Source organism: Sorex fumeus, unplaced genomic scaffold (assembly GCF_029834395.1).
Source record: "Sorex fumeus unplaced genomic scaffold, SorFum_2.1 ptg000003l, whole genome shotgun sequence".
In the NCBI taxonomy this organism is placed as follows: domain Eukaryota; kingdom Metazoa; phylum Chordata; class Mammalia; order Eulipotyphla; family Soricidae; genus Sorex; species Sorex fumeus.
In genome coordinates, this window is record NW_026606060.1 from 51,047,573 (window position 1) to 51,066,656 (window position 19,084).

The following is a 19,084-nucleotide window of genomic DNA, read 5'->3' on the forward strand; positions in this document are numbered from 1 at the left end:
AAAGAAAAGAAAATAACTGCATTCATTTGTGGTATAATATAAATATATATAGATATAGATTTATAGACTATAAAACCAATCTCCCGGAAGAGAACAATGCAGAGTCTCCTGTCCCCATGCCTGGCTGTCCTCACCAGGGGTCCTTGGAGGAGGGCGGGTTGAGTTTTCCTCTTTGCCCCGAGCAGAGACCTGGCAGCTGAATACCCCCGGTACCCAGCCACAGCCATGCTGAGACCATTCTCCACACGCTTGGATGAGCCTCACACATGAAGCAACCAGCAGAGGAACCCAGGTGTGCGGGACCCGGGGCTGAGATCTCCAAGCCTGCTTGGTTCGGGACTGGGCCTCCTCCACACAGATCCCCCATCTTCCAGTAGCTAGACAGTTACACCCACCAACTGCCGTGTAACCCCATCAACAGCCAGGATCCAGAGACTATAAAACCAAGCTCCCAGAAGTGTGTGGCCGCATTTGCGACAGCACGACCTCTTATTCTCTAGTTCTCACTCTCAGAGAACCCGGTAGGCTACTGAGAGTATCCTGCCTACATACATATGCCTGACTGGAAACACCTGTAAAGGTGATTAGAGGCTGCCCCAATAGCCTTTATCCCTCTCAGAAAACCTGGCAAGCTACTGAGAGTATCCCGCCTGCATGGTAGAGCCTGGCAAGCTACCCGTGGCATACTCGATATGCCAAAAACAGTAACAATGATGGTCCTCATTCCCCTGATCCTGAAAGAGGCCCCAGTATGCCAACAGGGCTACACTAGCACGTGACAGGGATGAGTGGAGATATTACTGGCACCCGCATGAGGAAATCAATGAAAAACGGGGTGATGGTGATATATATCACGGTCACGGTCTTCCCGTTGTTCATCAATTTGCTCGAGCGGGCCCAGTAACGTCTCCATCATGAGACTTGTTGTTACTGTGTTTGGCATATTGAATACATCATGGGGAGCTTGCCAGGCTTTGCTGTGGGGGCAAGATACTCTCGGTAGCTTGCCGGGCTCTCCGAGAGGGGTGGAGGAATCGAACTTGGGTCGGCCATGTTGGCTGCTTGTAAGGCAAATGCTTTATGGCTGTGCTATCGCTCCAACCTGGTGATATATATATACATATATATATATATTAGAAGAATAATATACATGGGGGTGGAAATAGGGGTGAGGAGGACTGGTCAGTGGTTGGAAATAACCACAGGTATGTGTGGGGCTGTGGGTACGTAAGATTGAGAAGAGACCACTATGACAATAAAAGCTGGGAATGATCACGCTGGACAAGATCACGCTGGACAAGATCTGAGGTAAGGGATATTCTTGATAACCTTTCAGTATCAATATTGCAAACCACAATACAGAGAGAGAGAGAGAGAGAGAGAGAGAGAGAGAGAGAGCAGCAGGTGGGGTGGGGGTGGGAGTGATGGGAGGAACCTGGGGTCCAGAAAATGCACACTGGTGGAGAATGGGTTTGGCATACTGTATGACTGAAACCCAATCATGAACGGCTTTGTAATGCTCTAAAATAAATAAATAAATAAAAATTTAAAAATTAAAGACAACAACAAAAAGACAGCAGGCTGGGTGGAGGAGAGTGGTACCACATGTGTCTGACAAGGGGGACTTCCGAGGGGTTTCCAGGACTCATGCAATCACCAGATGTAGTCCAAACCACAAAAGCAAAAATAAAGGTGCAGTAACAAGGTACACCAAACACATAAACATTAACACTACTTAGCCATGTTACTTAAACTGCAATCTGTATAACTGGAAGTGATCACGCTGGACAAGAACTGAGTGCTTAAAGTAGGTAAAGGAATATACTGAATAACCTTTTAGTATCTGTATTGCAAACCACAATGCCCAAAACGAGAGAGAGAGAGAGAGAGAGAGAGAGAGATTTCAAAAGACAGAGACAGAGAGAGACAGACAGAGAGACAGAGACAGGGACAGAGACAGGGAGAGAGACAGAGACAGAGAGACAGACAGAGAAGAAAAGTGCCTGCCAGGGAGGCAGGCTGGGGTGGAGGGTGGTGGGGAGATGATGGGAGGGAACCTGGGACCTGTGTGAAATACACACTGGTGGAGGGATGGGTGTCGGAACACTGCATGACTGGAACCTGATCATGAACAGCTTTGTAAAATCTATCTCACAGTGATTCAATAATAGAACGTTTAAAATAAATAAGTCCAATTTGTGAGCGGGCAGGGGTAGGGGGCCACACCCAGCTCTACTCAGGACTTAGTCTTGGCTCGGTGCTCGGGGATCAATGCTGGCGGGGCTCGGAGGCCTCACGTGAAGATGCTGGGGGACGGAACCTGGGTCGGCCACATGCAAGAGAAGCGAGCGCTCTTCCTGCCAGGCCTGATCTGCAAATGTTTTTGACTGTTCCTTCCTCTGTCCTGTGTTCTCACTCTACATGGTTGGTGTGGCCCTCATTTACCCAGCCCAGCATCCTTTCTGCAGGGTGTGAAAGCTGTCACCAGGGTTCAGGTCACTGGGTCCACTAAGAATGAGAGGTCAGGGGGAGGTGACCACAGACTCTCCTGGCTGCAGCCAGTGTCCAGTAAGATGCAATCACTGAGAACTGCCTTCAGCAAAAAAAAAAACGGTTTTGTGACTTTCCAGAGCTTGGTCACCAACAGCGAGGCCAGGGGAAGAGGGTACCCCAACCTGGCCGGGCCCGTCCTTGTGGCCCAGCTTTTGGTCCTGGATTTAGACGGGGAGGGGAGGAAGGGGCAGCTCGGGTGACAGCCAAGCACAGCAGCGATGATTCAGTTCCTCAGTTAGATATTTAGATTTTTCTTTCCTGAGACAATGGTTCTACTGTCCAACTTATTACTTCTCTCAAAAAATTCCTGTTCTCTGCTCACCATGCTGTCCTTAAAAGGAACAAGAGGAGGCTTTAGACGGTGTCAAGTGCCTACAGAATTACTTGCTAGGGAGCACAAGAATACTGCTGAGCGCTCTGTTTATTGCATTCCTCAGTCTGGGCCAGACAGGCTGCCGGGCGCTGGCTGTGTGGGATGGGAGAGCGTGCCCTCCTGCGACAAGATCCCGTCGCACACTCACGTCACCAGTGCGGAAGGGGACGTGCTCTCCTGCTCACGGTCCTCAGGGACGGCGACATAAGAGTGGAAACTGGACCCAGAAATATTCTCTCTCTACAGGGGAGAGGTAAAGGTAAAGGCCCTCCCGTTGATCGTCGATTTGCTCCAGCGGGCCCAGTAACGTCTCCATTGGAGACTTTGTTGTTACTGTGTCTGGGAGCGATAGCACAGCGGGTAGGGCGTTCGCCTTACAAGCGGCCAACATGGCTGACCCGAGTTCGATTCCTCCGCCCCTCTCGGAGAGCCCGGCAAGCTACCGAGAGTATTGGATATGCCAGACACAGTAACAACAAAGTCTCCAATGGAGACGTTACTGGGCCCGCTCGAGCAAATCGATGATCAACGGGGGGGGGGCCTTTACTTTACAGGGGAGAAGTCGGCCCTTCTCCTCCCCCCCCCCCCGCCCCGATAGGACTCTGAGATGATGCCCACATACAGCCACCGTCCACTTAAGCTCTCACACTGCCATGATTCAGAGACACACAAACGAATCTCAGACCCTAGCAACTTGCTACAGCAATCTCTCCAGACCCTAATTATTAAAATTTTAGAATTCCTAGACATTATATTGTACCCATAACAAGCAATACAAAACACATGGTCTGGCATTGCCTTTTCGGCGGGTAATGAGTGGTGGTGGGGCTGGTCTTGAAATATCGAAGGTAACCAAAGTAGAGAAAGAGAGTATTGTGCAAATTCTCTGCCACACAGGCAGGGGTAGGTGTGGAATTGGGGGGCGGGTGGATACTGGGGATTTTGTTGGTGGAAAACGTGCACTGGTGAAGAGATGGGTGTTTGATGATTGTATGATCGAAGCGCAAACATGAAAGCTTTGTTACTGTACCTCACAGTGAATCAATAAGAAGGAGAAAAAAAAACACCCCGAAATATCCCCTCTCCTGGGTTGCTCCTTTAAAGATCCACACTCTGTCTGGGGCTGGAGCAATAGCACCGTGGGGAGGGCGCTTTGCTTGCCTTGCATGCCTCTGGCCCCGGTTTGATTATCAGCACCCCAGGTGTTCCCCTGAGCTCCTCTAGGATTAATCCCTGAGTGCAGAGCTGAAAGTCATCCCTGAACACTGCCAGGTGGATATCCTCTCCAAAGAAAAGAACAAACCCAGGGCCTTTCACGTGCAAAGCAGAGCTCTGTGCCCTGCATCACACCCTGGGCCCACAAGTACTCCAGCTGCAGTGCTCATACACCAGGCCTGGCTGCTCCAAAGACACACACACACACACACACACACACACACACACACACACACAGAGGCAGCCCCAAGAATTCAACTTGGGGCCTCACAGGGCCAAGTCAGGGGCCTCTAGCCACCAACTGTCCCTAAGGCCCCCTGATGTTTTTCTTTAACAGCTTTCACGGGGTCTTGTGTGAGGAGGTTCTGGGGCCAAGAAGAGAGGGGACTTCCTGAGTGAGAGGACTGGCGAGGGAGACAGAGCAGGCTCAGTTGGGGGGTTACTCTGAGGTACTGGAGGGGTCACAAGGTCAGTGCACAGCCTGTGGGCAGAGCTTCTGGAGCTGGTGTAGGCTTAGCAGGAGGCGGGCGAGAGGCCTGATGTGACACAGGCTCCTCACAGAAGCACCACATTGGGGGACAACCAGCACCTTCCCACAGCTCCTTCTGGGCACACAGTGGTCAGTCCAGGGGGCAGAGACTAGCTCCTCCACCTGGCGGGATCCCAGCAATGACACCCCCACACCGCACTGTCACTGGCGAGTCAGGGGTTTCTTTTTGGTGGGGGAAGGAGACATACCCCTTGAAATGGTTCCTAACGACTTACTTCTCACAATCCCTTGGGGAAAACGACAGCAAATCTGCCAGAAACTCCATCGTTTCTCCCACCAGGATGCTCTTCCCACCAAATAGCCTCTTCCTGATATACAAGCACTCGTACAGCTTCGCTTTGGCAAGACATGTGTTTCCGGCCAGAAATCTGATAATCAAGCACATGCGTGTTACCAATGGGATGTGAACCATTCGGACTGTCTTGGGCATGCTGTCAAAAAGGATTCTCCTCAGGGGCCAGAGCGATAGTACAGTGGGTAGGACATTGGCCTTGCAAGCAGCAGACGTGGGTTCAATCTCTGGTATCTCATATGGTCCCCTGAGTACTGTCAGGAGTATTCCTGAGTGCATGAGCCAGGAGTCACCCCTGAGCATCACTAGGTGTGACCCAAAAAGCCAAAAAAAAAAACAACCTTTGCTTTTACCAATGGCTCTACTTGCTGCTGGGTAGTTTCCAGGACAGATTTTGGGGGACGGTGCCCCCAAGTAGTGCTCAGAAGCCTGGGAGTCACCCATTTTCCCTCCTCCTTCCAGGAAGTTTCAGCCAACCAGGGTGGCAGGCCAGTGGCAGGGCCTCAAGGTGCCACTCAGGCTTGGCAGTGCGGGGGGTCACCTGGGCCAGCCAGTGGTGCTGGGCATCCCCAGGGCTATGCCCAGCTGTGCTTCTGTGACCACGCAGGGCTGAGGATTAAACCCTGCATGGGTGCGGGGGGGGGGGGGTGGGCACGTGTACTGCCTGCTGGACTATCTCCCTGTCCTCAGGACACATGTTTTTGTTTGTTTGTTTGGGGGCCACACCCAGCAGGGCTCAGGGCTTTCTCTGGCTCTCCACTTAGGGATTGAAGTGGTGGGGCTTGGCGACCATGTGTGATGCCAGGGATCAAACCCAAGCAAGGTAAACACCCTACCTGCTATTTCTCCAGCTCAAGGGATCTATCTATCTATCTATCTAAACACATATATAGTTAAATAAAATGAAGCCCACTAGGGCTGAGGCGATAGCACAGCGGGTAGGGCGTTTGCCTTGCACATGGCTGACCCAGGTTCGATTCCCAGCATCCCATATGGTCCCCCGAACACTGCCAGGAATAATTCCTGAGTGCATGAGCCAGGAGTAACCCCTGAGCATCGCCGGGAGTGACCCAAAAAATAAATAAATAAAATAAAGTAAGATGAAGCCCACTGAGAATTCTTTTTTGTTTTTGCTTTTTGGGTCATCCCTGGGGTCAGCCACATGCGAGGCAAATGCCCTACCCACTGTGCTATCCCTCTGGCCACCATAAAAGCAAAGGCTGACGTTGACATGGGTGGAGGGATTGGTGTTAGATGATGATATGCTTAAAACACAATTATCAGTTACTTTGTAAATCATGGCTCCTTTGTAAAAATTTCCAAAAAGAGCAAAAACAAAAGCATAGGTTGAAGATCCTCCCTGTGATTGAAAGGAAGAGGTGTGAACCCGACCTCCACCTTGGCACTGCTGATACTTGGGGTCAAACACTATTAGAGAAGGTACCAGAGAGAAAGCACAGTGGGTAGGTCACTTGCTTTGTGTGCAACCAATCTAGGTTCTATCCCCAGCACCCCAATGGGCTCCCTGAGCCCTACCAGGAGTTAAGTCTTTTTTTTCTCTTTTTGGGTCACACCCAGCGATGCACAGGGGTTTCTCCTGGTTCATGCATTCAGGAATTACTCCTGGCATGCTCGGGGGACCATATGGGATGCTGGGAATTGAACCCAGGTTGGGCCATGGGCAAGGCAAATGCCCTACCCGCTGTGCTATCACTCCAGCCCCAAGAAGTTAAGTCTTGAGTGCAGAGCCAGGAGTAAGCCCTGAGGATCACCAGGTGTGCCCTCAAAATAAACTAAAACCCACCCATGTTGATCACCCTGCAGTGTTGATGCCCAGGACTCTACGGCAACTGTTCTGTGCATCCCAGGCAGTGAAAGCTCGCCCTGTCTGGGGTGCACAGAGGCAGAGGGGGGCGGGGGCTAAGGCTTGGCTATCTTCACACTGTCGTGTGTAGACAGGAGCGGGTGACGGGGAGAGAGCTCAGAGTCCCAGATTCTATCTGGCTGTGTGAGCACTGCTGTGAGGAGCCCCTGAGCCTCACTAAATATGATTCCTAAGCTGTGAACACTCCTACCCTGCGCCCCCTCCCCCCAAAAAAATCTCACTGGCAAGGCTAAGAGCATCCCCAAGAGATGAAGAAGAGCCTGCTTACATCAGCACCCCCTCAGTGTGCTTCATGGTCGCCTCGTCGCATGGGTGTCTGTCCATCAGGCAGGAAATCTTAAAGGCGATTTCCAGTATTTGGTTCTCCCGCAGGTACTCCTTAGATGCCGACTTCACCAGGTTGCTCAGTGCTCTGACTGCAGAGAAGACATTGGCAGGGATGAGAGGGCACTTTCAGGGGCTTTTATTCCACTGGGGAGTTAAGTGGTCCCAGAGTTCAGACCAACCCCGGTTCTATTGCCAGGACCAAGCACGGTCCTCTGAGTCCCGCCAGGAGTGACCCCTGAGAATGGAGTCGGGAGTAAATCCTGAGCACTGGCGGGTATGGCCCAAAGACCAAAATTAAGAAAACATCAAGAGGGAGACAGAGTATTTCCTAGCAGGTGATCACCACTGCCAATGGCTGGGCTTCTTTTCATAAGTTAATGGCTGGCCAATGGTGCGATGGTTTTCATACCACAGACCCAAGGAGGCAAGGAGCCTTGAACTCTGAGTCTGTTTTGCCAGTGAATGGCTTGGAAGCAGAGTGAGATGCTAGATGTGGTGTCATCTGCCATCGCTATGGTCACTGAGCCTCCAGAGGGTGCAAACCTGGCATGAGACACATGAGCTTCATTTGTGGAATATAAAATAACATAATATGAGACTGACACCCAAGGACAGTAGACACAAGGGCCAGGAATATTGCCTCATAGTTGGAAACCTGTCTCATGAGCTGGGAAAGAGGACAGCTGGGATAGAGAAGGGATCATTAAATCAATGATGGTTGGAGGAACCGTTTGGGATGGGAGATGTGTGCTGAAATTAGATAAAGGGCCAACCATGATAGCCTCTCAGTATTTATATCGCAAGCCATAATGCCCAAAAGTAGAGAGAGTATGGGAGAAATTGTCTGCCATGGAGGCAGGGGGAGGTGAAAATAATCCAGGAGGTGCTGTTTGAGCACTGTTGGCAGTGCAAGCGAACAAAGCACCTATAACGACCTGTGCTTCGGAATTCAGCCTTAATCAGAGAGAACACCACTGTGGGACTGGAAGCTTCTTTCTCATGGTGAGCATGGCTCGCTTATGGCTCAGGGCCCTGGGCTTCCTCCCCGTGTCCACCTGGGGCCTTAAGTCAGCATGAGGGCAGGAAGGCCACACACCTGGTCTTCCTCTGTCCACTCACCCACCCTGTAATCCAGTCTCCCTCTGCAGCAAAAGGGATCCCAGCCCAGAAACCAGATGGTGTCGGGCCCACTCTCACCCCCAGCTAGCCTTTCCCGGCAAGCAAGATAGCAGTACCCAGGGCCTGTGAGTGGCCACCTAGAACGAACGATGCTTGGTCTGTGCTGGACACCGATACCACAGCTGAACCATCTCCTGGGGCTGTGTTCCTCCCCACACCATATATTTGCATCCCTCCCTGGCAGACAGAAAACGGGGGCCTCCTGAACAAAAATGATAGGACAGTGGGTAGGGCATTTGCCTTGCAAGCAGCAGATCTGGGTTTGATCCCCGGCATATGGTATGGTCCCCTAGGCATCATCAGGAGTGATTCCTGAGTACAGAGCTAGGAGTAAGACCTGAGCATTGCCGGGTAAAGCCTGTCCACCCAACACCACCCCCACCCCCAAGAAAAGGGAGGAAAAATAAGAAAAGAAAAAGAAAGAAAACTCAGACTGCCCCCAACACACACATTCCACAGGGCCAAGTGGCAAGTTCAAAAGCACAGAGCTAGTGAGGGGGGAGGTGGGCTGTGGACCCAGGAAGGCTGGGCTCAGGGTTGAGCTCTGACTGGCATCTCTTACACCAGCGCCCAGCTGTCCTCTCTGAAAGGGAGTTTCGGGCACTTGTCCACAGTACAAGAGCTCTTTTCTGGATCCTTAAGAAAACACCCACTTCCCACTCCAATTTTTTTTTTACTTGAACCAACCTCCTCCTCCCCCCTACTTCCTCTTGCTCCCAGGGGATGAGCCGGGAGGAAGAGTCTGGGGGTGGGGGGAGGCGCGTGGCCCCTACCATTCTGTTTCACTAGCTCCTTCTTCCCTTGGACGTTATTAAGCGACAGGTTGGATAACACTTTCCCGAAGTACTGGAAGCCCTCCTGGGCCATCCCGATGTCCAGATAGAGCTCGCCGAGGGTGTTCTGCACGTCGAGAAGTATTTCTGTCGCCGGCTGACTCTGCAGGAGACAGAGAAGTCGCCGTGCCTGAGAGGGGGGGAACTGGCGTCCACTCCCAGCGCCCCAAAGCTTGTGTTCTCGGGGAAGGCTAAATATTTAGACAACCACAGTGAGAATGAAATATTTGCTCGGGAGGCATTGCAAACTAAAAATATAATTTGGAAAGTGGGGGCTGGAGAGATAGTACAGCGGGTAGGGCATTTCCCCGGCCTGAGGCTGACCAGGGTTCGACCCCCCGTAGCCCATATGGTCCCCCTGAGCACTGCCAGGAGTGATCCCTGAGTGCAGAGCCGGGTGTAACATCCGAGCATCACCGGGTATGGCCTAAATAAGTAATTGGGAAATGTCTTTATGGGGAGTTAATGGTTGTAAACCTTTCCTCTTTTGTTTAATTCTCGTGAGAAACGACCGGTTTCTTCTCTTGGCTATTGCTGCCTGGGTACCAGCCACGTGTGACTGGGATTGAATTCGCACACCATGTGCCAACTGTGTACTTTACCACTTAAGTCACAGGCTGGACCGCCCCCCCATCCCCCTCCCCCGCCACCACCACCAAAAAATGAATATTGAAGGTGAGAATAGCAGGACAGGGGCTTGAGCAATAGTGCAGAGTGTAGGAAGCTTGTCTTAGACACAGACAACCCGGGTTCGATCCTTGGCACCCCATCGGGTCCCCCAAGCCCTGCCAGAAGTGATCCCTAAGTGCGGAGCCAGGAGTCAGCCCTGAGCACTGCTGGTATGGCCCCAAATCAAAACACACACACACAAAAAAGAAAAACACATGAGCACCTAAGAGGAGCACTTCCCGGGTGAGGCTTGGTGGGTCTCCTTGTCTGGGTGCTCTCTTATCTTTGTGTGACCTTGAAGTCCATCCCCGGACCCACAGAAAGAAACCTAAGTGGCAATATTCCCCTCCCTAAGGTGCCTTCTTCCTGCCGGGCACCCCCTCCTCAGCTCTGAGCCCTGTGCTGGCCGGGTCCCCACCAGCAATGCCAGCCTGGCCCTCCCCGAGCCAGCTCCCAGTGGGCACCAGTGCCCACAGCTGCACCTGACCAGACCAGGAGGGGCAACCTCTGACTTTGCATCTTTCTCCCTACTGAGGGTGGGGGAAGCATGCACGTCCATCCTCTGCGCCCCACAGCCAGGTGGACACTCTGTCCACGTGCTTCCCCCACCCACCCCCCACAAAGGCACCTTCAGCACATCTGTCATCGTCCAGGGACGGGGAACAGGGTGCATCTTTCTTGCCATCAGCCCTGCTTTGGTCCTCAGCACCACGGTGCATCCCTGGGGACATCCCTGTCCCCACTCAAAGCACTGCCCAGGTAGCCCCAGGTGAGCCCCGGCACACAGGCCAAGCATCCCTGGCCCTCATGTTGGACTAAAGTTTTCCTGAGAAGGAGCAGAAAGTGCCCTGGGGCCTCCTGAGCATGGCCCAGGGATGGCCCAAAAATAAAAATACATTTTTGAAAAGTTCCTCATCTTCCACTCCAAGGTTAACTGCCTCTTTAGCCCTCTCCACTCCTGTCAGCCCAACTCAACTCCCGCCTATGTCTACCTGGGAGTGGGGGGTTGGGGGGTAGGGGGAAGAGACCCCATGACCAGGTCCTAATGACCCCTCACCCCATGCCTCACCGCCGCACCAGAGGGACCAGAGTCGGCAAGCCCCACAAGTTCTGGGTCGTGGTTTCCTCTTCAGAGGGCACATCTTCAGTCACCGCAATGAGCAGACACCCCTCAACCCAAGCCTCAGCAGTGGACTTTGTGGGCCCCCTGGGAATGCTGGTGGGTATTCACGGTGGTCATGAAGCACCAAGTCAGGTCTGGAGCATGGAGGACCAAACCGAACTGACCTCGAAGGAGTTTTCCAGAAACTCCAGGACATGGGGATTATTATGCCTCTGTTATGGATGAAGACACTGGGGTTCAGCAAGGTTATAGAAATATCCCAAGGGCTGGAGAGAGAGTACAGCGGGTAGGGCGTTTGCCTTGCACACGGCCAACTGGGGCTCAATCCCTAGCATCCCATATGGTCCCCCAAGCACCACCAGGAATAATTCCTGAGCACAGAGCCAGGATAACCCCCGAGCATCACTGAGTGTGACCCAAAAAGAAAAAAAAAATCCCAGGAATTGGAGAGATAGTACAGCTAGTAGGGCACCTGCTTTATACGCAGCTGACCTGGGCTCAATCCCCGGCACCCCATATGGTCCCCTAAGCCCACCAGGAGTGACCCCTGAGTGCAGAGCCAGAAGTAAGCCCTGAGCATCACTGGGTGTGACCACAAACCCAAAACCAAATAACTAAATAGCCCGGGGGCTGGAGAGGAAGTAGAGCTGGAAGCTTACTTGCTTTGCTGCAGAGTCAACCCTGGTTTGATCCCTGGTGTCCCATATGGTCCCTGGGGTCCCACCAGAGTGATCCTGAGCACAGAGCCAGGAGAGAGCCCTGACCTCCCCACTCCCCCAACATAAAACAGCCCAAGCTCACATGGAGAGCAAGAAGGAGAGCAAGGGGCGTCCACGCCAGGCCTGGCGCCTCCTGGAACCCTACAGAGCCTGAACTGCAGGCGGGGACCCAGACAGGGACAGGCCCCAGACACATCCCTGCCTTCCTGCTGCAGTTCTGTTCCTGCAGCTTCTCCTTCTACCGACAGAGTCCCCCCCCCTCTCAACCAGAGCACGGGAAGCCTCAGGCAGGGCTCAAGGAGGAGGTGTCCACCTAAGAATGTCTCACAGTGTTCCGACCTTGGTGACCCCCCCTCACTCTGGGGCAGCAGAACAGGATCCCAGAACTGCCAGATACCTCCCTGAGGGCAGGTGGGGGTGAGGTGAGGAATGTAACCTTCTTCTTGGCAATTGCATCACCTGCAGCTATTTTCTATAACTCCTCTGCAGAAATGACCAAGGGGGTGCCTGCTTGTGTGGAGGGCGGAAGGCACCAACCACAGCACCCCCCTACCCCACCCCCGCGCCGCCTCCAGAATGTGGGGCACACAGCCTTTCAAAGAAGTGGCTGTGGCCCAAAATAGCTCGAGAGTTTCTCTTTCCGGAAGCACCTAGAAAATTCTGGAAAGAGTCTCCCTAGTAGCTCGTGCCTGCAGACGGAGTCTGAGACTGGCCTCAGAAGAGAGGCGCCTCCCAGGAGGGAAATTCTCTTGGAGTGAGGAAACTTCACTGGTCCCCCGGGAGAGCAGCACAGGTCACACATGCATGCAGTGTTTTGCTGACAAGAGGTTGGCACAAGGCCCAGCCGAGCTAGCTAGGGGGAGCTCCACAGGCCAGAACTGTAGAACTGTCTCGCTCTCTGCTGCCAACCCAACTCTCCCGGGAGCACACAGGCCAAGCCAGCCCCTCCTCCCTGAATGTTAGCTGATGGCATGCATGCATCCGTGAACTCGAGCCACCAGGTAGTGGGGTGATTAAATCACCCAGGAGACAGACCAGTGTGAGAACCTAGCCCTCGTAGCAGGGATGCAGGGGAGGGGATAGATCCCGGTGATCCCAAGCCACCTGACGCTTAGCAAAAAGGTAAAAGCATCTTCCAGATAACGCTGAATCAGATTCTCTCCCTAGGTCTAGCCTGGGTCTTGGGGACATGGATAGGAAAAACAAAAGAGCCACCCACTCCGAACAGACTGAGTGGCCTCCCTGCGGTGTGAAGGGCATCGTGCAACGTCTCACTTGGCACCGTAGAATGCCCTTTGAGGCGGGTGTGGAGCTGCCAACAGGGAGAGCTCCCTGCATCAGCGGTTAAAATGCCGGCAAGGTTAAAATGCCGGCAGGGAGTAAAGCACTTTAATTTTTTTTTTAATTTATTTATTTTGGACTTGGGGTCACACCTGGCGATGCTCAGGCCTTACTTCTGGCTCTGCACTCAAGACTTAACTCCTGACAATTTCAGGGGAGCCTGTAAGATGCTGGGGATCGAATCTCCATTGGCTGCAGACAAGCCAGAGACCACTCTCCGATCGCTCCAGGACCAGCAAGGCCCTTTAGAGCTGGGTCCATCTGGAAACTGCTCTGCTCACTGCTCTATGCCTGCTTCTGAGGATGGGAGGAGAGATCTGTAGATGCCAAACCGTGTATTGGTTCAGGCAGCATCTTTGTGATGTAATCTTGGGCTAGAAGATGCCACAGAGGAAACAGAACTTGGCAGAGAAGTAGATGGTGTCAGGCATGAGACATCTCACCCTGTGGGATTTCAAGAAGCCCCGAGAGAGAGTTTTCCCTCAGAAAGATGCATGTTTGTGGCAGAGGCGCTATGAAAACTGCAAAGTCTTTGGCTAAAAGAAACAAACAAACAAAAAAAAACCCTGAAAAAACAAAAAACAAAAACCTCTCTGGGGCCGGTGAAAGAGCAGAGGTGAAGGCACTTGTGTGGTCCCTACCCAACCCCAGCACCACACATGTTCTCCCTGGGGCACTGCAGGAGTGATCCCTGAGCACAGAGCCAGGAATAAGGCCTGAGTACCACTGTGTTCATACTAGAGCAAAAATAAAATCTTTGGATTGGGTTATACTTCTGGTATACACATTTTAATAGAATACGTTAAAAATACATCATTTTCTTAAAAGCAACTTAAATGTCAACCGAAGCACAGTTACAGTGACGTTCTCATTGTATTCAACACAGTGAAAAGTTCTTATTTCAGAGAACTCCCACGGGACCCAGTGATACCCTCCCCCCCACCCCCCAAACACAAAAACATTCATCCCGATGGATGGATTCACACACCTGTGCCCACGGCAGCACTTAGCACAACAGCCAAGGTACGGGAATAAACCAAATACCTAACTAAGGATGAACAGATCAAGAAGCGGTGGTATATATACTCATCTATGTCCCTTTTTTAAAATATGAGCATGCTTTTTTTCAGTTCACCACCCCCAAGTTTTATCTATTGGTATTCATTCATGAATACTACCATTTATGTACTGCTGGTTCATTAATATGTGGTTTGGAGCAGAGTATAAAATCACATTCTCCTTGCTGATAAGCATCGTAAACTGACTTGTCTGCTTGTGAATTAAACTACAAAGGAGCAAAGTGAAAATATTCACATGAAAGGAAAGCCGTCTGAGGTCCTCCAATCCTCCCTCACTTTACCTGCTCTAATAATATGTTCTCGACATTCAAGAACAGGTCTTCTGCTTCACTGATCTTGCCCAGAAACTTCAAAAATGGGCTACGCACCTTTAAGAAAGGTCCAAATCACAGTTTGCCGTGACAGAGATGGAACTAGAGGATATCGGTGGAGTCAGAAGGATAGGGACACTTTTTTTTCCCCCTCTGGAAAGAAAGATGGCAGCCACTTGGGAGCTTTGTGGAAAGCCAGGTATGAACTGGTCATGATGGGGCAACTAAAACCTCATGGGAAGGGGGGCATTCCCAGCTCGTCCTTCACGCCCTATCGAGGTCACGAGTTGCCCCCCATGAGCGGCTCTCCGGCAGGGCCATGGCTCCAGAGCACAGAAACCAATCTCATAATTATCTGACTCTCAGTAGAAATACTCCCAGGGTTAATAATTAAAATACCTGAAATCCAAAATCACACGATCCTTGTAACCAGCTGTAGAAAACAAATTATTTCACAATGCCTTTTCAGCATGTCTGATTTGGGGGTGTAAACTCTAAATAATAACAGTGCATCTTTTGTTGAAACAATGAATCGAGTCAAAGTAGGCAGAGTGTGAACTAGAATTCATCTGCCTCACAGGCATTGGGAGGGTGGGGGGGTGGTTCATTGGGGTTCTCCGTGGTGAAAAATAAGTATTGGTAAAGGGAAATGTGTTTGATATTTGCATGACCGAGACTTAAACCTGAACACTTTGTAACTTTTCCCATAGTGATTCAACAAATAAATAAATTTTAAAAAAAGAAAAAGGATAGGGACAGAGACAGGATGGTCCACTGATATATGGGATGCAAAGACACTCAGTGAGTGAGCAACAAAGGGTCAGAGGTTACACGATGGGAGAACTGACCCACAGCACTGAGTTTTGGGAGGTGGGGGGGTCGAAAGGAAGGGACATGGGGACCCAAGGGGATGCAGGTGTATGGGTGCACTGGTGCACTGGTGCACTGGTGATGGGAATAGCGTTGGAATCATGCACACAGCAGCACCGCTAACAGTATTGAAAATCACAGTACCTCAGTCATATTTTCATTTGTTTTTATTTTGGTTTGAGGGCCACACCTGGAAATGCTGAGGGCTTACTCCTGGCTCTAGGCTCAGGGGTCATTCTTGGCTGGACTCAGAGACTACATGGGGGCTCCAGGGTCAAACCAGGGTCAGCCGCATGGCAGGGCAAGAGCCCTACCAACCATGCTGTCTGGCCCCCTAAAAAAAGAGTTTTAAAAAAATGAAATCAGCTGACTCTACAATTAAAGGCATCAACTAAAAAGCAAACTGTTCACCATAAATGGGAAAAAAAAATTCTATTTCAGAGAAAGCAAATTAATATAGACAAGATAGCCAAGTCTTTGGCCAAAATTAATTTCAATCTGCTCATCTATGTCCCTTTTTTAAAATATGAGCATGCTTTTTTTTCAGTTCACCACCCCCAAGTTTTATCTATTGGTATTCATTCATGAATACTACCATTTATGTACTGCTGGTTCATTAATATGTGGTTTGGAGCAGAGTATAAAATCACATTCTCCTTGCTGATAAGCATCGTAAACTGACTTGTCTGCTTGTGAACTAAACTACAAAGGAGAAAAGTGAAAATATTCACGTGAAAGGAAAGCCGTCCGAGGTCCTCCAACCCTCCCTCACTTTACCTGCTCTAATAATATGTTCTCGACATTCAAGAACAGGTCTTCCGCTTCACTGATCTTGCCCAGAAACTTCAAAAATTTACCAATGAAGAACAGTAATCGGCATTTGTCCACGCCGGTAACCTCAAAAGTCCTGCATTCCAGTGCTGAAAAGGGAGGAAAAGAAAGAATTTTAAAGCACTAGGGGGACGGAGCAGAGAGCACTTAAGGAGATTAATACATTATCCATATTTAGTTGTTTCTCTCCACCAAAGCAGTACTTTGCTCTCATATTATATAAATTACCAACTGGGCTGGAGCGATAGCACAGCGGGTAGGGCATTTGACTTGCACGCGGCCAACCCAGGTTCGATTCCCAGCATCCCATATGGTCCCCTGAGCACCGCCAAGAGTGATTCCTGGGTGCAAAGCCAGGAGTAACCCCTGAGCATTGCTGGGTGTGACCCAGAAAGAAAAAAAAATGATGAAGAACGGGAGGACAGTGCCACAGTACTACTAGCAGTTTTGAATGTGAAAAACTGTTCATAACATTTTTAAAAAGTAGCTATAGCGCCAGGATAATTCCCGAGTATAGAGCCATGAGGAACCCCTATGCATTGCCGGGTATGACCTCCCCACCAAAAAAAAATAGTTATAGTACTTTTCAATAGTATTATTATGCAAATTTTAAAATGCAGAGGTGGGAGGGGAAATGTTTTTCTGTAGTTCTACGCATGTAACTGCTCTAATTTGTATAGGGAGCAATTTTCAGGCACGAGGAAAAGGTCTGCTTGAATCTCTGACACGACTCTGCCCTCTGCCGCAGCTGTCCTGAATTACAGCTTTCACGGAAAGCCCGACAAGTTACAAGGGCAAAAGGGAATGAATGCTGGTTCTGAAGGGGTTGGTGTTGGAGTATTGCATGCCTGAAACTCAATCATGAGGGACTTTGTAAATCCAGGTGTCCTGATAAAAAAAGAAAATGTTTAGAAAAGAATGAGAGCTGGAGAGACTGCACAGCAGGTCAAGTGTTTGCCCGGCACGTGGCCTGCCTGTGGTTGGATCCCTAGTACCCTATATGGACCCTCAGGCACCTGAGTGTAGAGCCAAGAGTAACCCATAAGCACCACTGGGTATGAGCCAAAAATTCTTAAATAAACAGGGAAAGAATATATTAGTTACATGTATGTGTGTAAGCATGTACCTGTGTCGTATATTTTTACCAATGGAAAGGTATACAGCATTTTTGAACGTTAAGACCCTGTTAAGGGGTTAGAGTGATAGCACAGCGGGTAGGGTGTTTTGCCTTGCACGCGGCCGACCCGGGTTCGACTCCCAGCATCCCATATGGTCCTCTGAGCTACACCAGGTGTAATTCCTGAGTGCAGAGCTAGGAGTAACCCCATGTGCATCGCCAGGTGTGACCCAAAAAATCAAAAAAAAAAAAGACCCAGTTAAACAGAGAATACAAAGCATATCATTTCGGTTGTGCTTTGGAACAGGGATTGGGGCTTGGGATGGAAACATCCCAAATTGGGTGGTGGGAAGGTGTAATGGTGGTGGTCTTGATGTTTGAATATTAAATGTAATCAAATATTGTGAACTACTTTATAAAATTTTAAAAAATTAAAATAAAAATAAAAGACCCAGTCAAATACAGGGTCCTACATGTCACTGTCTTGTGGTGATGGGGCACCTGGGAGTGACGGGCCATTGAACCCAGTCTAAAACTGATAGCTTATAGACAGGACCGTGAGCTGTTGGCTGGGAACCAAGACGTGGGCCAATGACTGGTGGTCAGCCGACAAGTTTATTCAAGGCATGTAGTGATTATATAGAGGCAAAGGTGGGCATGCAGTAAGGGGGGAGTGCAAAAGGGAAGATCAAAGTTTGTCTGGCCACGGACAGCTTCAGGGGGACCCAAACTTGGCATCTCCCAGCTCTCAAACAGAAACAATGCTAATTCTCCTTCAAGGTTCCCAGAGGCAACTGTGAAGGTTTCAAGGCATCCCTCACCTCCAAGCCCAACCCAAGGTGAATTATTAATCTGTACTATTTCCTGGGGGACCATTAGGAAATTGTCTGAACTTAGACTCCAGAGCCCTGGAGTGATCTCACAGGTGACCCGGTCCCAGTGGCTGAGGAGATAAGCCCGCGGGAACTCCAGCCTCCACAAAGTCATCATTTGCAGAACTTCCCTGTTTGGAAATCCCTGTAGCCACGACTTTTTTAGTTTGAGCACCATGTGCATGTGCAAATGTGCCCACAAAGATCCAACACCCTCAGCATCGACTTGCCTCCACCAGTGTCCCCAGGTTCCTCCCATCACCCATCGCCCATCACCCCCGCCTACAGGCCTCCTCCTTAACAGACACAAGTTTTATTATTGGGTTGTACTGGAGCAATAGCACAGCAGTAGGGCATTTGCCTTGCACACAGCCGACCCAGCCGACCAGGGTTTGATTCCTCTGCCCCTCTCGGAGAGCCCGGCAAGCTACCGAAAGTATCTTGCCTGCACAGCAAAGCCTGGCAAGCTACCTGTGATGCACTGAGTATGCAAACACAGTAACAACAAAATCTCACAATGGAGATGTTACTGGGCCTGCTCGAGCAAATCGATGAACAACGGGAGGACAGTGACAGTGACAGATTATTGGGTCTGGATCCTGTGTTTTTCAGTGGTACTGGCTCTGGGTTAGACACATACATATACTATAAAGTGCTCTGACAGTTTACCCCTGCCCCCTGTCTCTGCTACCCCCCGCCCCCCTTGTCTTACTCCACATCGGTCGGTTTGTTACACTGCAACTCATTGCCTTGAGTGTGCTCAGCACAAATGCTTCCCTTCCTCCTTGCTCAGGCCACGCAGGATGCCTTGACGGCGACTCTGACGCCTCCCTCATTCCTTCAGGGACCCCTCCGGGACTCACCATTCACACGAGAGTTAAACTTACTGAGCATCTACTAGGTGCCAACAATGTTCCCAAATGGCACAGATGCGGTTGGGAGACT

General features: G+C 50.6%; 1 protein-coding gene across 1 annotated transcript in view; it reads right to left on the reverse strand.

The window, feature by feature from the left end:
- The window catches only part of LOC130028705 (putative tetratricopeptide repeat protein 41), a 70,625-nt gene that overhangs the window by 14,639 nt on the left and 36,902 nt on the right, over nt 1-19,084 (reverse strand). Inside the window, 4 exon segments of the mRNA XM_056119538.1 lie at nt 4,907-5,059; nt 7,137-7,284; nt 9,148-9,310; nt 16,097-16,239. Of these exon segments, the coding sequence (XP_055975513.1) occupies nt 4,907-5,059; nt 7,137-7,284; nt 9,148-9,310; nt 16,097-16,239 (607 nt within the window).